The following is a 20,309-nucleotide window of genomic DNA, read 5'->3' as shown; positions in this document are numbered from 1 at the left end:
GGCGCGCATGCGCTCTTTGAGTTCTTTTTTTTCGCTTGCTGCACTTGTCGCCCCCTTTTATGTTTTTCAGTTTTACCTCTGCGGCAGCAATTAAGTTGCAGCAGAGGTTGACAATCAGCCATATTTTTATTGCACGTGTTTCGTTATGCAAGGCTGGTTAAGTTTTTTTTTTTTATGTGTACATATACGCTCCCTTGGCCGGGAAAATCGGGAACGCCATCAAGTTTTGTTATCCCGAATCTTATTGCCCTTTTTCTGGGTGCAGCTGGCCATTTGACTGCCGCCCCTGCACTTGCATTCACTTATGCTGTGTAATTTGTAATTTATGCGAAATGCGTTGCCGGAATATAAAAACATTGCAGTCGTTTCAGTTCCATATCGCCGCTCTCTGTCGCACACACTCTCCGCACACATAAACCTGTTTGTGTTTTTGATTTGCGCGAAAGAGAGAGAGAGAGAGAGCCTTTCGAACGCACAGTGGTTGTCATGGTCACGGTGGGAAAATATCGCGCTTAACTTTTTTTGGGGTGTCCAAAAGTATTTTCCCAAGCTGCAGCTTTCCCACATTGTGTGCAAACTTTAATAATGATAATAATAAGTTGATAATTTAATCTCACATCAAAATTTTCATATAGGTATTATTTCATATTAAATAAATATTTTATTAATTATTATAACAAAGAAACTAGTATAATTTTCCTTTTAAATAAGCTGGAACTGATATTTTGACCAATTTACTTTATTTGTCAAAAATATAGATTTGTATAAAATCCAGAATCAAAATAAATAAATTTTTATATCAGTGTACACAATTGAAAGACTGAGACTGCCAAATTTTAAAATATTTGTCTTTATTATTCCGCCCCCTTTGCATACTAAATATTTTAAATATACTAGTGATTTTGGGCACTGTTTAAATGCTTGCCAAAAACGATCGCCCGCACACACACACACACACACATACACGCACCCACACACTCTCTCGCATATTCGCACTTACACTGAGTTCTGAGCAAGCAGATTTTTTTTATAAATTGTTGCTATTTTTTTGTCGCTGCAAACACTTTGTTTTTGCTGCTCGAAATATGTAATTCTGATTTCCATTTTTTTCTTGCGCTCATGATGCACGCTCTAGTGCGAGTGCGAAAGAGATAGCGAGATTGAGGATCACCCACGCCTTTTCGTTTTCATTCCAGCGATCAAGTAAAATAGCGAATAATGTTTATAAGTCAGATTGATATAACTCTCGATTTTCATATTATTTGCCATTTTTGTTATCACTTGCCAGAGCAACACAAAAAAATATTAATCTTAGCAGCGGAGAGAAAGAGAGAGAGAAACGGAGAGAGAAGGTGCGTCGGCGTTGGCGTCAACGCTGCGTCTGCGCCAACGTCGGCGTCGCTGCCGCCTGTTGCCAGTCGGTCAGTCTGTTTTTGTCTTTCTTTCGGGAAGCGTGCACTTGCGCTACGGTAAATTCGATTTGAATGAATTATACGAATCAAATAACAAATAAATAACAAATGCAAAACACTTTGCAAGCCAAGCAAAAACCCAGTGTGTAAGTGAATGAGTGCAATAGCAAAACATCTAAAGATCTGCGCGCGCAATATACATCAAAAAAAGGAAGGCAAACAGCAACAGAAAAAAAAACGCGGTTCAGAAACACAGGAAACCAATTTCTATATACGAAATTCATCATAAAACCACAAAAATCTCCTCAAACATCGCGTGAGAGTGCCTGAGTGTGAGTGTGCGCGCGCGTGTGTGTGTTTGCCAGCGATCCGTCGGCCTTTTTTCGGTTTGTTTCTTTTCGCGTCTTATAAGCCGAGCTAAACCGATCCCCGATTTCTTCTCGAGTTGTTCCTTTCGGTTTTTCGTTTGTCTTTGTGCCCGGCACGTAATCCCTCTCTCTCTCCCCCTAATCAACCTGCTGATCCCACCGGAGGGTTAAAACATACACATCTATACAGCGTGATAGAGAGAGAGAACGAGCAAGAGATAGTCATCGGTGCTGCGGAGTCCATCAAGATTGTGCGCCTAATTTGAAGCTGTAATTAATTTGGATACCCTAATAAAAAGCCAACCGAAAGACGGTCTTTAGAATCCAGAACCCACAAACCAAAAATCAAGAGCCCAGTAGCCCCCGCCTTCTTGTTCACGAAGGGGCGCTATTTTATTACCCCGCACCGGTAAGAAAAGTGAAGTGTTGAAAAACAGTAGTTCAAGTATTAGTTTTTGTTATTTTCCCTACACTCGAAACAAAAATCCAGCGAAAATTAAAAGACAAAACAATTGAAAACAAATAATAAACCATATATCTCTTAATTGCTGTTGATATATAGTTTTGAAATATAACTTTTAAATCATATTTATCTTAAAAATATGAAATTTAGAGAGTTTCTTTTGAGTGCATGTAAACCCTTTTTGTGTTGGTGTTGCCTGTTTTCTTGAATGAATCTAGGAGAAAACTGGTTTGGCTACCGCTCGGTAGATCCGCCGATCTCGCGATCTCGCCTCGATTCAGGATTGCTGCCTCTATAAACTCGTTGTTGGCCAGGCCAACAGAATTTGAATTGGTTTTCTACTCGGCATCATAGCCAAGCTAGTTAGCCGCCAGTGTGCGTGAGTGTGTGTGTGTGGGGCACTTCCACAACCCTTGTGGGAAACACGCTCGAAATTACTACTGTTCCTTTTACAGCTTCCGGTGCGGCAAATGAGCTTCGCCTGCCCCACGATCGCGTTTCGGGCCATCAATCCAAGGGGTTTGGTAATCGAGAATGTGTGAACGGTTTTTGGTTAGGGTCAAGAATCTAGCACAGCGATCGCATTAGACAATTAAGTATCAATAAAACTGATACCGGAGTGCTACTCTTTTGACCTTTCGGTTTTAAAGTATGTATAATTGGGGCTTTCCTGTTCTGCACTTTGGGTTACCTGAAAGGGTTTTTAAAAGGATCTTACAATTTGGGATGTAAATTAAAGTAATTATTAATACAAAAAAGATCAAAGGATAGTTAAAGGCTTAACCGATATCATATTTTATAAAAATGTTACCATTAAAATGATTAATTTTACAATAAGATTTTGCTTAGATCAATTGTTATTATTTCTATGATAAAACTTGATTTACGTCCTTATCGCAGTCTTAAAGCCAAAAAACGATAATTTAAGGAGTTACGATCATTGAACTACTCTAAAGACATGTTTAATATCCCTTGGGCTATTTAAAAAAAACCAATTTGCGAGCAAAATACACAAGGGAATGATAAGAAATTATTGCCATAATCGATAATTTGATGTGTGACGATCGTCGGATCATAATTGAGCCCAGCTACCGCCAACCGCTCCTCTCCCTTTCCCTCCTCGAGCGTCTGGTCCGAAATGAAAGACCAGTTCAAGATCCTTTTCCATAAATACCCACAGACAATTACAGTTCAGTGGATGTTCGACGGGCTGGTTCGTTGCCCCATGCCACGTTAAACTCGGATTCTGTGCCCGGACCGATGCTAAAAGTATCAACCTGCTGCAGACAGGCCGAGATCAAGATCGATCCCATGACAAGACAAGACGACACACTCGCACAGATATGCCACACACACAGATACTCCGCACACATAGATATTCCGCACACACATGCAGTTCGGACTGTTCTGCGACAGATAGAACAACACATGTGTACACAGGCAGGCATCCCGAGGATCATCAGCGGATCGGAGATCCCTTCTTTACATTCAGCGCGAGGAAAAAAGGGCCAGGCGCTGGGAAAGAAAAGAGCAGCGACTAAATGTGTATTCTACCGTTACGTACACATCGAAAAATTGCACCCCTATTTGTTGCCGCTGCTGGTGTTTTAGTTGTTGCTGTCGTTGTCGTCTGGCCGAGGAGTGCGCACCATATCAAAAGATCATATTCGTTTACAATCTGTTCTTTAAGCATCTGCTGCGCCCAGACTCTCCTCCAGACATCAAAAACTCGGACTGCCAGACATCTTCCACTCGTTTGGTCCACTTACTATGGGCCAACCCAAAAAATTTTGCTCTTTTCCAGGGAAAACATATGCTCCGATTTTCGTTTCAATTCGATTCGTGTGGTTTTTTGTTGTCGCCCTCGCTCTCCCTCATACATACGTATATATAATATTTTATTTTATTTTATTTTTTTTTTTCGGTTCGGTTATCTACGTGTCGGGGCGATAAGGTTTTTTGTTCAGATAGTTTTAGCGATTGCGACTCGTTTTTGGCACCCTGCCGAATGATTTTTGGTGCTCGAAATGCTGCGATTTGAAGGCGGTTTTTGAAAAATGTGCCACTTTCAAACTTACGCATTTGTTCCTCGATTTTCCCTCTGGACTTATCTGCATTTGAGGAATTTATTTTCATATGAATGATTGATTGGTTTCAAAAAAAAAACTGTGGAATTCGCGAATCGATAAGGACAATTGTCAAGTCACTTTTAATTAATTGACTAAATAAACCCAAATTAATCTCTGCCACTTGGAGGCACAAGTGTTATTCGCACTGGCTTATTTACTTAGTTAATCTACGTAGTATGTGCTTTTACGATTATTGTAATTGCTGCGACGATCGCTTATTTTCCTTGTCTTCGGAAAATAAACTAATTTCATTCACAATTATGTTAGCTAACTTTTTATTGCCAACATTTTTCGAGTGACTCTAGGAACTGAAATATTCGCATTTGCCTTTTGCCAAAGCCAAAAATCAATTGGACTTGCCAAAAGTTGCCAATTATCTTGGCCACTTTTATGCGTCAATGAATTATTTTCGTGTGAAAAGTGCACTCAGCACTGCTGGCATATTCAAAATCATATGCAGTCGAGATCTATATATATATATATCCACAGCTGAAAATGCATATAGATTGTGTGCAGATTTAGTAATGCTGCTGTGGTTTCTGTTATTGCTGTTCTACATTGAATTGATTGCACTTGGGGCGGCAGAAAAACTAGGAGGCGCGAAATAAATCAACTTTTTGTGGACTGCATTCGCTGATTTTATTATCCATTTAAATGTTGATTAACTTAAATTCGTTTTTAGTGCGCTCAATTTATAAACATTGATATATATGTGTATTTATACATTGATATATTCTTGTATGTGCTTATAATCTGGTTCTTGTGAACGTGAATACATAACTGGACCAGCTGGGCGTTTCAGTTGATCGGACGAAAATCAGCAAATCAAATCGAAATTGATTTCGCAACAGCTCGAGCTGAAATTTATGCAACAGTTTTTCCTGACGATATTGCCCTAGGCAACGGGGTATTCCTTTATACAAATCAAAACCATTTTATTATTCATTTCATTACTCAAAGAAATCAAATCAAATGCGATATAACCGCCATATCATTTGAAAAATCCACTGAGAGTCTTTGAAAGTTAAATATATATCCGTTCTTTCCCCTTTTCCATTCGTTATTTTTGGTTCAGTTAGATCAGCGTGAATTGCTTCAACCCATACCCACTTGTACATACATATATGTATGTGCATATATACCAACGATTTACATATGTATGTGTACGTACATATACGGCTGATAAGACGGGTAGATAACTGTTGGCCACACATACACCGAGTGCCAAAGAACGCAAACGAGGGAGACGGACTTGGTTGGAATCGTCACCGATGCGACGACAGTGTCGACAGTATCTACACATTTGCATAACGTATCTAATTAGGCAGCCAGTGCTCAAAGATACTCCTCAGATGTAGCTTGAGATACATATACAGTATATGTATATATATGTATATGGTGACTTGGGGGCGTTTACCGTAGCCAAGAATAGCATTTGTGTATCAAGAAGCGAATCAATCTTTTGCGATAAAAGTCGTAGTACTATACTATATAAAATTAAAATCTTATTAGCTATAGCTTTGCCATAGATTAAAATTACAATAATTAGTTCGGATTTGTGTAGCTAGGTGCATATGTACTCATGAATTTCAAGTTTTAAGTTGAGTTTATTTCATGCCATTGGATAATCGCCCTTTTTAGTTTAAACATTTACCACTAAACAGCTTTTATCATTGAAAGTGCATTTAATGTACATAAATATCATATGTTTTAATGCGTAATTTCTTGACATTATCGCAAGTCTGCGTTATTTATAGTGGCTTCTGGCTGGGCAATTGTGAAAAGCCCTCATGGGAAGAGACGTTTAAGATTTCTGGAACTGCTCTTCTTTTTTTTTCTCTGCGGCTTATCTAACCCACTTCCGGTGATAACATTTTCTAAGATTTATTGTTTTACGCTTCGGATTTGAATATGGTTTGCATTCAAGTAATTTCTTTTAATGCTACATGCAATTTAAGAAACTATCGAATATAGTTCAAGCTATAAAGACATGGGCACATGGAAACCAATGTCAATGTAATTGGGAAATATTCAGGGGAAGAACCGCATGAAATCCGTGTGATCTTCCTGCCCAATCTCTTTGTGGCGACACTTCAAAGTAACTTTTCGTGTTTTCTTTGAAACTAGCCTCGTATCCATAGCTTCGTGATCATCAACCGCTGCTTGGCTAGGGCAAATATTTGAGAACTCCAAAGAGAACGAAACGAAACGAAACCCATTAGAAATATATATTTAGAAAATTGAAACCCTTTGACTTGGCTTTGGGACCTGGTATATCCTATCCCATACGCCCCATATGATGGATGCTGTGTAAACAAAATAAAAGCGTGCTCATATGCAAACTGTGCACGGTCGGCTCCTTTTGTTGTGGTCTCTCTTAAAGGTGGCGGACACTTTTGATGTTGCCTCGTTTGTTGGTTGGTTGGTTGGTTGGGTTGTTAAGAAAAAAAGTGTCATAATTTCTACAGTCAATAGAGCTGGATTGAGCCAAGAATGAGGTGCGAACGCCAGAGTGGGAGGTGCCAACGAGGTCTAATAAAGCGTTGCGCGGGGGTAATAAGCCAATAATTGAGCGATAATTAAAACATCTCACGCCCAGACGCAGCAATAATTGCAGCGATTTGTTTATTTGGCCGGCCAGCCAGCTAATTGTTTGCTTTATTAATTCGATTCTATCTCTTTTGCAGATGCCTGCGCAATATGGAATTGGCGATTTGTAAAACAGATCTGTCTGCCACGAAATTTATGCTGCCGCCCGCTTTGCCCTCCTCAGCGGCCATTGGTTCCTCGTCGGCGGTCGCCTCCACGGCCTCGCATTTCCTGGATAAGGCGGCCCACGAGCTCTTTCAACTGAACGCCATCAACGGACACCTGTTCAAGTCGCCGGCCAGCAGCCACCTCAATTCGGTCGGCAGTCCGTCGATACTTAGCCAATTGAACGGCATCGGCAACAGCGGCAACCATTCGGGCCAAGTTAGCACCATGAGGCTCAAGAAGAACCGCAAAGTCACCTTTCTGTCCAGCCTAGTTGAGGTGAGTTAAGGAATTTCCCAAACGTATTAAATTACTTTGTTATCTGAGCAATTTTCATGGCGACCAACAAGTGGGAGTAAAAAACTTTCACAGTTTATGATTGCTTTAATTATAATTATATTTCAAATACTTAATCTAGGTCATCTTAATGATCACTAGAAGCCGCTTAACTTAGTTTAGGCATAAGCTCAACACTTGGCTTATTCAAAACTAGGTAGCAGTCATTGCACGTCGTTGATCGATGGCTGCATAAATCTATAATTTCTATATATAACTACGAATAAGTGAATTTGCTGATCAAGTGATCGATGATAGGCTGTCCATCGTTTTCTATGCCAGTTTGACAGGCACTGCAGTGGGAGCCCCAATGACAGAGTGATACCCATTGCTAATGCAGAACACGTAGAACGCATTCTAAATTTGGTAGAGCAAACAAAACTCAATTATTATGTATTATGCTTTGTTGCTGGGCTTTAATTTAAAAAAAAACACCCTGCTTTTTCGGATGAGACTTTGCAATTAAGTATATTTTATGGAATAATCTGATCATACGGTATATAACCAAAGTAAGGGTGTGCCAAATTCGTGTGCATTCCATTGGTATCTTTTGTGTAAGCCATCTTTTGTTTATTCGCCATAAAAGCCATAAGCGTGCCACTTGGCTTATGACGCATCTGCATAGACAAAAGGCCTGATCAAAATTTGGATTTGCTTGGTAACGCCTTAAAATGTAGGGACCTCAATGCGAAGCCGACCAAAGAAAGTGAAACAGGCAACAATGGGATCCAAGATCGTAGGGCTTCCCTTTATTTCAGCCAGCTTGTTCTTAAAAATAAGAATAGCCTTTGTGATAGATACCCTTCACACTCATGACATATTAAACTGGTTCTTTATAGATTATTTTGAAGTAATTTAAGTTTTTTGCGTCTTAAGTAGGATCAGTTATTGTATGCCCAACCAACTTTGTCTTAATAGAGCTGCCTCCTCAAATAACAAGAGTATCCAAATCTTCGGCTATGCAAAGCAGTCATTCTCTTATTTTCCCACTCCCTTGGATTCTTTGTGTCCCCAAGAAATTGACGACCGAGTGAAGGCATTTGACACATCGCCTGCGGTAAGCATATCCGTTGGCCCGCCGAGCCGTTGACCACTTTCATCCGGTCTTTCGGGGCCAACAGCCTGACCCCCAGCTGATCCTTACCCCGCTGCCCTGCCAGTGACCACTCCCCCCCCCCCAAAAAAAAAGAAAAAGGACATGCGCATGCGCAGTCGCTTGGAAAATGCAGCCAGGTAATCCAATCCGAAGTGTCTGGCCTTTAGAAGGAGCCAAGTTTTGGGTTTCCATCAGTCTGAACAGTAATTGAAGCCTTGTGGATCGTAGAGCTCCAAAAATTGGATTCCAATTGAGTATGTGAATTCAGCTGGTATTCGCTCAGCAATTGATTACGATATTTACGGAGCATTTCGTTTGACTACTCTGACCTCCATTATCATTAATGGCATTCCCGCAGACAAAGTTCCCTCGTTTGAGCAAGTCAAACGTACAATTCAATTTATTAGAACGCGTTCAACACGATCCGATCCGGACCCATGGGACAACATTGGGGCAGTCCGCCGCAGCCAGCCACTGTCAATTGCCGTAGCAATCTATGCCACGACTCTGCGCTATTGTATCTCTGATTATAATGCCCGTCGAGCCACAGTTTTACGTTGCACTCGCACACACACACACACGCATTTTGTAATTGTAATTGGGTAAAAGTGGCTTGTTTATAAATATGTACAACACACAATCATGGATGCCTCTTGTGTTGACTGTTGCTCATTGTGCTGCAAATGGGGGTGGCAGGTGGAGCACACCTCTTGGGGAAAGATAAAAAAAAACATGCAAATGTCAGCGGGGGAATTGGTGTTTTGGCCAGTGAAAACAAACAAAGCTGATGGATTGATCATGCCTAATTTATTGCCTTCTAATTAAGAACCAATGTCAATCAAAGCAGCAGATTCTTACTGCATTTAAATTTAAATTAGCTCAGAAAAGTAATGCGAATGGAATGCAAACATTGGAATTGACTTCTAATATGACACAATAATGTTCTACTTGTATCTTAAAACAAATTAGTCAGCAAATGAATCAGCCTTGAGATGTTAGTTAAAACCCTAAACTAATAATACAAATTTCATCTTGCTTGCAGTCGAAAAATATTTTCATCAAGGAGGAGCCGATCCATGGATGCAAGGATCTGTGCAGTTTGTCGGATATTTCAGATCATGAGGCATCATTAGGTGAGTAAAAACCCATCATAAGTGTTTCAATATTTTATATTATATTTACTTTGGCCAAGTGCTAACCCATTTCCTATATCGGTTTCATATGGCCTCTATGGCTCGTTTTTCTTGCTCCTTCACTTTATATTTTGTTTGTTGAATGGCATTTCGAGGTCTGGCGAGCTTTTGATAACAGATTTCCAAGAAATGAAAATAATTGAAGAGCAAAATGTTGTTGATGAGCAAATGTTCAACAATTATATAGTTGCGGAGCGTTATGTTCCTATCTCGACTCACATATGTACGTGCTGTTTGTATATCTTATGTATATTAGTCAGATAGATTAGCTTTGTTTATATGTGAAGGCAGATATTCAAGAGAAACGCAATTATTGGGAATTCTGACTGGAGTCTTCATAGCTTATTAAATGCAATAATTATTACGGTGTATTTACTTTAAACTTCAACTTCACAAGAAGGAGAACAATAGCATTAGAAGCTTATTAAATTGTTTACAAAACGAATGCAGAAGGATATGTGGCAGTCGTCACAACCGATCAATAAATGTTCAGTTGCTTTTGCGACTTTATTATTATTTTTTTGCCTTTTGAACCGAGCGATAAAATGGCGAAAACACACTGAGAGTGAACGAAAGAGCGGGCCAAATAATTTGGCGATAAGATAAGCGCACAAAAGCGTGTTACTGGTAACAAAAAAAAAACCTAGCTCGAATGAAAAGAAAAAGGAAGATATTTCCATTTATTTTTTTGGGGCGGGGGTATCGTCTGCGATTATTATAATGTAGTGGATGAAACAAACATAATTCCCAAGCATTCGCATAGTTGGTATAATATTTCAGTGAAAAGTCACGTCGTTTGTTTCCGGTGGGCCCAGCCCCCTGTTCCTGAACTCCCACTCCCCGATCCCCGACCCCGATCCCCAATCCCCAGACAAATCCCTCCGGCGAAGTGCCAAGTTAACTTGCGGACACATATTCATTCAGTCAGTCACTCCCTCACTTTTTCATTCACCCATTCATGCACTCAGAGTTGCTCCTTTAAATGCTCCAACAAATGGAAAACGAAGCGAAGATCTTTGCGCGCGGAATACATTTGCATTTGAAATACTCTCAAAATAAATATATCTGAAAATGTGCAGCGCTACCTTTTTTCCCTCCGCCGCTGCTGCTGCTGCTGCTGCCGCTGTCAATCAGGCAATATGTCAGTCATTCACTCACTCACTCACTATGCCAAACTCTTCGTATACGTAATGTGACAAAATATCATTGTCGTTGTTGTTGCTATTCCTATGGCATGTGTCTAGTATACTTTATCTATTATTTCACACACAGTCTCGGGGCAAAAAGAGATTTCATGTATCGGACAACGTTTTATGGTAATTTGTTATGCATCTTTTGCCCCGTTGTTTGCGAAGCGAGAACAATGTACAGAATATGTGTTAATAATGGGAATTTCTCGGGTTTTTTTTTCGGATAGTACTTAGCTTTTTGGGGTATGACGATAATGTCAGTTTGGAGTTCGATGACGAAACTTAAGCCCAAGTTAAATATATGCATTTATTTGATTAAGATTCACTGGGATATTTAATCAATATTAAAAGCATATATTTTTGTAAATTTTCAAAGATTAAAAACTATTTTCAAGCAATGTTCTATAATACTTTAATTTCGAATCGGATTTTGCTGCAAAGATGAGCCATTTTAGTCTTTTAAAAATATCTCAATGCACTGCCATCTGTCCAAATCGTTGGGTTTAAAACGATTTGAGAGCCGTTCAATGTTTATAAAAACAAATAATACAAATCTTCTTGGTGTTTCTTTTTTGCCGTGGCCCAAAAATCGAGGCAGTTACCGAAAGAAAAGGAACCCGAAAACGTAAAAAGTATTTATGTATTTATGTCTTATCGCTGCGTAGAGATCAACAAAGCGCAAACAATTTCAATGTCAACGCAAACCCAAGACTAAAGTCAGTGCCCAACTAAATATACAAATGTGTAGTGTACGGAAGGGTGGACCTCAGTTCGCTGTAAGAATGGGGATCGTAAATGTGTAAGATGGTCTTTTAAATTATCACTCATACGCAGTGGTGGCACGGCTAAGTTGATGCTATAAATTTAAATAAAAAATAAATTTAAATAAAAAATAAATTTATATAAAGTATTAAATTAGCGTACTGAATTGAATAAGCAGTTTGACTGGCAGCGTGGGAAAAGTTTCGAAAAAGCATTGCTCATACGCAGTGTGGTACTACTTGGCTAAACAGACGTAATATTTTGGGTAATTAATTTGGCAGTTAAATTTAAGTTTCTGGGAAGGTCCACCCCATTGGGCCTATATATAGTGGCACATACAGCCCTACATCTCGGTACATGTATTTAGACATATTTACAATTCATACACACATACAAATGTACATATGTATGTGGGACCCAGGCGAATCCCTTAGCGAAAACAACTGGCAGCCTGAACTTTTCGCTCGTCGCTAGAAGATCGCGGCCATAAAATGGCAACAGAAACAAAAAATAAATATAAAATCACAAAAACTAAAACAGAAACAGAAAGGCGAAAAAAACGGGGGGGAAAAAACATGCAAAAACGGCGACAACTGCGCAGATGCTGAATGGAAAATGGGGATGGCACATAAAAAAGGGGAACATCGCGGGCCAGAAGAAGCAGAAAAGATCGGGAGCCAGGCACGTAAATTTAGTTTACATTATGCGCACGAAAGATACACTTGGCATAAGGGTCGCCCTGAAATCTAAATGTACTTAAAATGCATAAAACCTTGGGAAATCGTTTATTAAAAATATAATAACGTAATCATATTGTACGTTTAAAACCATTTCGGACTCCTGCAATTGGAATGACTAAAACAGTGCAAAAACAATTTTTTCTTAGCAGAAATAAAAAAAATCCTTTTTTTGCAAGTGTATGCAAAAGGCTGCCCTTATTTTAATTATACGCGCACACAGATACAAAAGTACACTCACGCACGCACACTCACACGCCGTAATCATCTCTCATTAATCATAAACTTTGAAAATAACAAGAAACAAAACGAAACGAAATGAACCAAACGAAACAATAAATAAAGCAAATTATATTTTCGCTTATTAAATATGTGCGCTATGATTTGTATAAAAAGTAGAAAAAATATACAAATTCTCTTCACAAGGAGAGTGGGAGAGTGAGAGATCGGGAGAGCCTAACGTTGACGCTGGCAGCGACGTTGACTGCGCGAGCCCCACAACTTTCATTCATTTTGCTGCTCATTTCATTCATCCCCGCGCTGTCGACGTCGCTGCCGGCGCCGCTGCTCCCCAGCGCTCTCCCGCTCTCAAATTGGGGCTCCCGCTCTCCAAGAAACACGTTCGTTTTCATTCATACTCGCCAGGCAGCAAAAAACAACAAAACTAGTTGGTTCTCGAATAATAAAACGAAGAAAAAAAAACAAAACGCAAAGACAACCAAAAAAGAATTAAAATGCAGTTGATGAATGGGGGAATGGAAATGGAATTGGGAATGGGAGTGGGGATAAGAGCCAGCGACGAGTGGATCTTGTTGCCGCTGTCTCCCCTTCTTCCACGGCCATTTGTTGTTGTTGTGGTTGCTTCCTCTGTCATTGGGGCTTGATGTTTGTTTCCTTCCTTTTTTGCGTGTGCCTGCATTGCCCCGTCGCCCCCTCCCCTCCTCCACTCCACCAGTGCTCCTCTTCCTTCTTCCTCTTCTTCTAGGCTTGTTCCTGCAAACCGGCTCTTACTCTTCTTCTTGTTCTCCGGCTTTGTCTTTGGGGCTCCTCTTTTATCGCTGCTCCAGCTTCTCATCTTCTTCTTCTTCTGTCGCTGCCCGTGGGCGCGTCGACTTTGGCTCGAAATCCAACTGCAGTCGTCGTTGCCTTTTTATACCCTGCAGTGTAGTGTAGGGTATTATGGTTTAGTTGGGATTTTGCAACCAAGTCGCTGAAATTCTAAAAAATCTTGAAAACTAACCTTAACTATACTTTTAAGAATGTTTAAACCAAATTCGTATTGAACAAAAGCCTTTGTTTTTCGAAAAATCTAATTGCCAATCTACTATTTTGTTAAATGTTTTAATACCAGCAAGGGTATCTTAACTTCAACTACAAAATGTTCTTCGCCATCCCAGTTTTGTTTTCATTGTTTTTGTGTATTTGCTTTGATTTTTAGCTGTTTGCTCTTGGACCAACTACTTATTTATTCATAATTTGAACTCCCCCCCTTCCCACCATTCCAGGCACCACCCCCTTCCAGACCCCACTCCAACACTCCACTCCACTCCCCTCCTCTTCGCCAACACTCCACGCACAATTTGTGGGCAGCTGCTGCATGTGGAAAAATGGAAAACTGGAAAACGAGTTGCCAACACACACTTGCTCGTGTTTCTGATTTTAAGTTTTTGTTTTAATTTCAGTTTTTTGTTACCTTTCAAATTTCTTGTTCACAGATCTTTTTTCCCGTCTTCTGTGGTTGTCGTTGGTGTTTTTTTTTTGGGGTTTTGGTTTTTTGTTTTTTTAGTTCGTGGAACTGCTGCGTTAACAACTTATGTTGTTGGTGTTGCGGTTGTGCTGCTTCTACAATTTTTCATTCATTCATATTCAGAGGTACATACATACATATATGTACATGTGTGTGTGTGAGTGTGTGTGGATTTGTGCGTTTGTAGTGGGCTATATCGCCTGCTTTATATTTCATATGCACGCCACTTTGTACTCACTTACTATTTGTGATTTTCGTTTTGTTTGCTTATTTTACTTGCCTTTTTATTAATACTTTTTTTTTTTATTTTCCTCTGTCTTGCCTTTTGTCGGGTTTTCGCCTGATTCTGCTTTATTCATTCATAAATTTTGATAGCCCGACGTTGATTTTTGTTGTTGTTTCGCCTGGAATTAATCGCGCGAGAACTTTTTTGATTCATTTGAATTGAGGCCTTTATGACGGTATAATTCGGTGCATTATGGCATTCGTTTTAGCACCAATGATATTTCCATATTTTTTTTTCAATTTTATGCAGCTAATGCTTGGGTAATTAGTATTCGAACTTATTGCTGATTTATGAATGCAAAATTATGAATAAAGTTAGGCTGAGTGTTAAAATTATGCCATTTATTAGTATGGTAATACGAAAAAATTACAATTTTACAATTCAAGTTGTAAATTAAGTCTAGTACATGTACATGTGCCTAATTTCTCTCTGTGTATATATTCAAATATGTAAATAGCTTACAAAAGACATAGAGACTTTATCTAATCACGTTCCCTCAACGTTTCTATTTCCATACCCATTCATTCACGGCGAAAACAATGTTATCAAAACAAAAGCGCGTTCCTCTCTTTCTATTTACACACATATGTATGTACATAAATGTACCCATTTTTTTCTGGCTGTGTAGAACGGATGTGTCTAAATTGAGTGCATCCCATGGACAAATTAGCAGCATTTATTGTAATAGTTGTAGTTGTTGCTTCTTGGGATTTTCCGAGCCGCTATAAAGCCCAGTCCATGGCTAATCAGCACGCTCCGAAATGTTGTAATGCCGCAGAGAAAGGGCGAGCATAAAAAAAGAAGCAGCAGCAGAAGAGTTAATATAGCCATAAACAACTGACCCAGCACAATAATCAGGGTGACAAAACTTATCAGGCAACCCTCTCACGCGTGCGACCTTCAGCAATTTGAACTTTACCAAACGCAAAACTCACTTTCCAATGCTCCAAACAACTTGGAGCTCAAGAAATAACCAATGAGTTGGACGAAGAACAAATATTTGTGGCTGGCTGATAAGAAGTGCTCGTTATCGGTGAAGGTGGGTGTTTTTGGGCGGCAAAGGGCAAAAAGGGGAGGGTGGTGTAGCAGACACTCTAATATTATAATGCACTTAGCCTACACCTTGAAGTATCGGAAACTAAAAAGACACAAGAAGCACTTCTCAATTGTTGGTTACCAAGGTAACAAGATGATAGGGGAATGTAAACTTACACAAATTGGTTGCATTAAATTAACTATTAGGTAAGGGTATTTGCCAGACTGATATATTAAATTGAACATTTCATTAGAGAAAAAGCAGCACAGCAAAATAAATTCTTTTCTTATCAGCTTTCTGTTTAATAATTTCTATTTTGGGATTTGCTTGTGTCGTAAAACTATTGGAATAAATGGAATATCAGTTCCTTATCAAATACACTATGTGCTGCATAAATATGAACATATACATTTAAATAAATGGTTTTTAAGTATAATAAACATTTGCGTATTTTGACTTAACTAATTGACTTTTGTTTGTTTTATTTTAAAAGCGGGAATAGTTTAATTAGTTTATCAAAACGTATTTTTTTGTTTTATACATGATTTCTACATGGCTTAGTAGCGACACCTGGCGGACAGTAGCTAGCTAAGAGTGTATTAAAATATTGCCTACTTTTAAGCGCCAATTGGAAACTGAATACACAAAAAACAATTGCATACCATGGGGAATACTTAATTAGATAAATATAACGAAATATATTTTTCAATGCTTATATATGTATATTATTTATATATTATTTTTTCGAGTATCTTAAAAAAAATCCATGTCAGGATCTAGTTTCTAATGCTTAATATATCAGCCATAATAATAACAAACGAATTAAAAATGACAGACTAAATGTAGCCTTGGATATAAAATACGAATTTTATTTAATGACCGGCTACAACAAAAAATCTGCACAATTTTTAGCATTGCCTTTAAAGTCTATCGGATTAAATAGAAACTTTAGCGCGTGCCACAAGCAAATTATTTTCTAATTTAGCCAAATGAATAAAAAGCGAATTTTTGAAATCCACTTATGCCCATTTTGGTCGCAACTCAATTAATCATAAATGCCAAATATGGAGCAAAAATACATATATCAGTGGAGAAAAGGAAACCGAAATCCCATTAGGAAATGCTGCAAGACGCGACTAACAAATATGAATCAATTAATGCAACAAAAGGCAACCTGTCCACGCACAACTACCAACCAACAACCAATAACTGACCCACACAGATGCACCACTCGCATCCAGATTAGATGTGTGGATGTTGGGGCAACAAATTGCGGCAATGGAAACCCGTTCTTGGGACAGCTTCAATTGCATTTTATGATTTACCAACCAGCCAACCGAACGAACAGCCGTACTGGAGCAATTGATAATGCAATCGATGAAAAATTGAATCATACAGGATCTCGATCCATATAAATATCTTTTTGGCAGCAGCACGAGCAGAGGAGTGGGAGAGGGGGAGTCGGGATAGGGGGCGCTGTCGATTGGGAACACCTGCCTTGTCATAATGATTGTGTCTGCACAATTTTCCAGTTGCCTGCCCCCGGACCGCGTTGCAAAGTTTTCCAGCAGAAGAAGTGCGTTTTGGTTCTATCGATCCGGGCGATCGAAGCCCGATGATCATCAATTCAAGCGTGTCCACCTGGGCTCTCTAGCTATCCATATCGCCCGCTCACATTTTATAGTCATTCTCTTGGCCAATTTAACGCTGCTGCTGCTAACCCCTTTGGCCAATTGATAATTTAACGCTTCAATTGGCCGAAAAAGAAGCAAGCTGCCTAAAACAAAGAGCCGCCATATATGTGAATTGGCCCATTGCCCATTGGTAGTGTAGTAGTCCCTATTTTCTGCCATGTCATAATTTGTTCAGCATTTTAAATTAAAGTTTTCACTCTTCTAGCGGCTCACATAATGCCTAATGGGTTTTTTGTGTCTTAATGTGTTTTCTGCAATTGTCATTTGAATTAAAAGCCGTTTCGTTGCGCTACTCTTAGCCCGAATAATGGAACTTTAAACTAAGTCCATTGGCAGATACGATCCTATTAACTGGGTTTTTTTTATGATAGAGCCATGAAGTGGCAAAGTTTATCAAGTGGAACGGTTTTTTTTTTATTAAAAGCCGATCTATCTAAGTCGGAAGTGAAATTAGGCCTTTAATAGAGCAATTTTTGGTCTAGGTATATCAATTAATTGTTCTATAAATTTATTTTCTAACTTGAATTATTTCTCAGATGAATTTATGTAACTGCCAAAATTGTACAGCTTTATTTCGCCTATCATCCCATAACTTTCGATGAAGAAGATTTTCTGATTTGTGCACTGGCCGCATCTAATCAAAGTCTATTCGAATGGTGGTCCATAAGTAAGATCCCATGTAGATTCCCAACACTTTGCCCCTTCCGCGATCAACTTTATATCTCTGAACAATGTCGGCACTGGCGCTTTTGTGTCTATTCCAACCGAAAATTCTCTAAACAAAAACAATCGATAAATTTCCATAGAAGATTGCTGCAAGTGGCACAGTGGCTGGGATTTGGGATGCGAGAATGAGCGGTTAGTTGTAGCGCCATTCGCACAGTGGGTTACCTTTGATGCCCGGCGCAATTTATCAACGGATTTTATTGAGTGTTTTCGTTGTTCGCCTGCATTCGAAATCCTCGCCGCCTGATGCTGACCATAACACCCACAATCGAATTCGAATCGCTTCGCACTGAATCGGATCTGAATTGAATTTGAATCGGAATTTGTGCGAGAATTCGGTGACTGGCACTACAATTTGTATATAGAAGCGGGAATATATTTATATAAGTAGGTACAGTGCGGTATGGAGAAAGAAATCTTCTCAGTTGGTTAGGGTTTTATCTATAATTTGGCTTATATTCAAGTATATTCATATAATTTAAAATGGAAATTTTAGCGTAAAGGAAAGAATATTATTGAAGATCTTTGAAATTCATCTAGCTTTATTTAGAACTCTGCCTCAATTACTTAGCAATAACAGACACACAGTCATGCCGCGCACTGTACTTGACTTTGTATATGGTGCGCCTTAAATCGGAAGTTAATTTATTCGAGGGTTAAGCATTTAGTTTTGTTTATTTGAAACCCGCAAGATTTGTGGCTCTCCACATAAATTTGTTTGTCAATGCACCTTTCTTTGGCCTCCCCCCCCCCACACACACCCCCTCCTCACCCCTAATATATATTTATATTTTAGCCTGTTGAAATCCATTTAGTTATATATTTTAATTGCGTTAGGTTCGGTTGTTTAGGTAGCCGCAGCAACGCTCTGAAGGAGTGTGAAAATTGTGTGGCTGCAACTGGTGCAGCAACAGCAAACTTTAAGGGGGGGGGTGTATATCATCAGTCTGTACTTGGTCCGCTTATTTTAGCCATGGCTAATGCCAACAAACACTCGACTCGAACGCACGCAAGCTGCAACTGCGAGCAGGTGAAACTTTTGCCGATTCGAACAAACGAACGGGGGGGATTGGGGGTGGTGGGTAGTCGGGAGGACTCTCGCCTCTATTTGGGGGAGTGGGCAGGCGGCTGGTTGTTGGTAGCAGTTTGAACAGCTGACCAAACCGCTTTTGTGGCGGCAGTAAAATACAAAACTGGTTGACTTGACTCTATTGGATGCTGCTTTCGGTTTGGGGTCCATCCCCACTCGGAATCCTGACATTTTCCCCCCCAACCTTATTTTTCCAGTATCTCTCTATTAAAAAATAGTCTAATGATCAATGCCATAAGCCTAGTCGCTACACTAAGATCAAGTTAGGTTCTTAAATCTAGAAATTAATAAACACTAAAGAAGTAAAACGAATAGATCATAGCCTATTCTAGTGTCTAACTATTAGTAGTTTATTTAACTAAGATTCTTAGTTTTTTTTTTTTTGCTCACTGTACTTTATGCAAATGTCGGAGCAGCCAGGCAAGTCTAGGGTCCAGTTTGAGCATCCACACGATGATCGTTGCGGTCCTAGGGTTGGCAGGCCAGGTGCTAAAAGAAACCTAGGGCAAATGGGGGGGGGGGGGGTACCAAGGGTATCTGCAGATCGGGAAGTCAATCCAGTTGTATCACGCCGGCGTGGGCTTATTACCAGCAACAAATTGCATCTTCATTTCGATGGGAAATAAGAGTTATCACCATGACCCCTGGCTGCAGATAGTCGTATCTAACCAATTATGTTGCCAACAATTAAGTTAATGCCGTGTGGGCTTTCTCGTGGCGCCAGTCTTTTCGGGCTATCTTATTTAAAAAACAATTAATATTTTGCCTCTTTTGGGTAATTTAATTCGGTTTTTTTTTTATCATCTACCACGCAGCGGGATGGCTAAAAGTGCCTTCCGTCACACGTTTCGGGGACCATTTTCGAAATTCAGTTATCAATTAATGGCCAAATATATTTGTTTAAATGAAAACAAAATGCCGAAAACGTCGAGACAAAATGTTTTTACAGCCTCTGATACATTTAATTTCAATTCATTTCGTTTTTAGCATCTTAATTTATTCACAGCCGTTACCAAATGGATACTTAAGGCCACCAATCGATTGAGATAGTGGTCTTGAGTTTGGGGTTTCACTCTTAGGTTTGATCTTTTCCCCCTGGAGTGTGTGAAAGCTATTAAAATTATTGCTGAGGAAATGGGATATTAATTAGAAATGAGTTTAGTTTTATAGCTCTAAGTAGAAGAGTTCAAGATCTGAAATCAGTTTTTATTTTATAGTTTGTTTTGAAGTTCTAAGTCACTCTTGTCCATAATCTGAATACAATTGAGCTGCAGTGAAATTTCAATGGAC

General features: G+C 39.3%; 1 protein-coding gene and 1 long non-coding RNA gene across 2 annotated transcripts in view; both read left to right on the top strand.

The window, feature by feature from the left end:
* The first annotated feature begins 1,419 nt into the window (after window positions 1-1,419).
* pnt (pointed) overlaps window positions 1,420-20,309 on the top strand; it is a 55,937-nt gene continuing 37,047 nt past the window's right edge. Inside the window, exons 1-3 of the mRNA NM_079737.3 lie at window positions 1,420-2,189; window positions 7,060-7,405; window positions 9,601-9,691. Of these exons, the coding sequence (NP_524461.2) occupies window positions 7,073-7,405; window positions 9,601-9,691 (424 nt within the window). The 5' untranslated portion in view covers window positions 1,420-2,189; window positions 7,060-7,072. The remainder of the gene's footprint in view (window positions 2,190-7,059; window positions 7,406-9,600; window positions 9,692-20,309) is intronic.
* lncRNA:CR46090 (long non-coding RNA:CR46090) lies at window positions 13,784-14,083 on the top strand. The gene has a single exon (NR_133438.1). It is a non-coding gene; the product is annotated as a long non-coding RNA:CR46090 (long non-coding RNA).

This window comes from Drosophila melanogaster, chromosome 3R, assembly GCF_000001215.4.
Source record: "Drosophila melanogaster chromosome 3R".
Taxonomy (NCBI): Eukaryota; Metazoa; Arthropoda; class Insecta; order Diptera; family Drosophilidae; genus Drosophila; species Drosophila melanogaster.
This window is presented reverse-complemented; position numbering and strand designations above follow the sequence as displayed.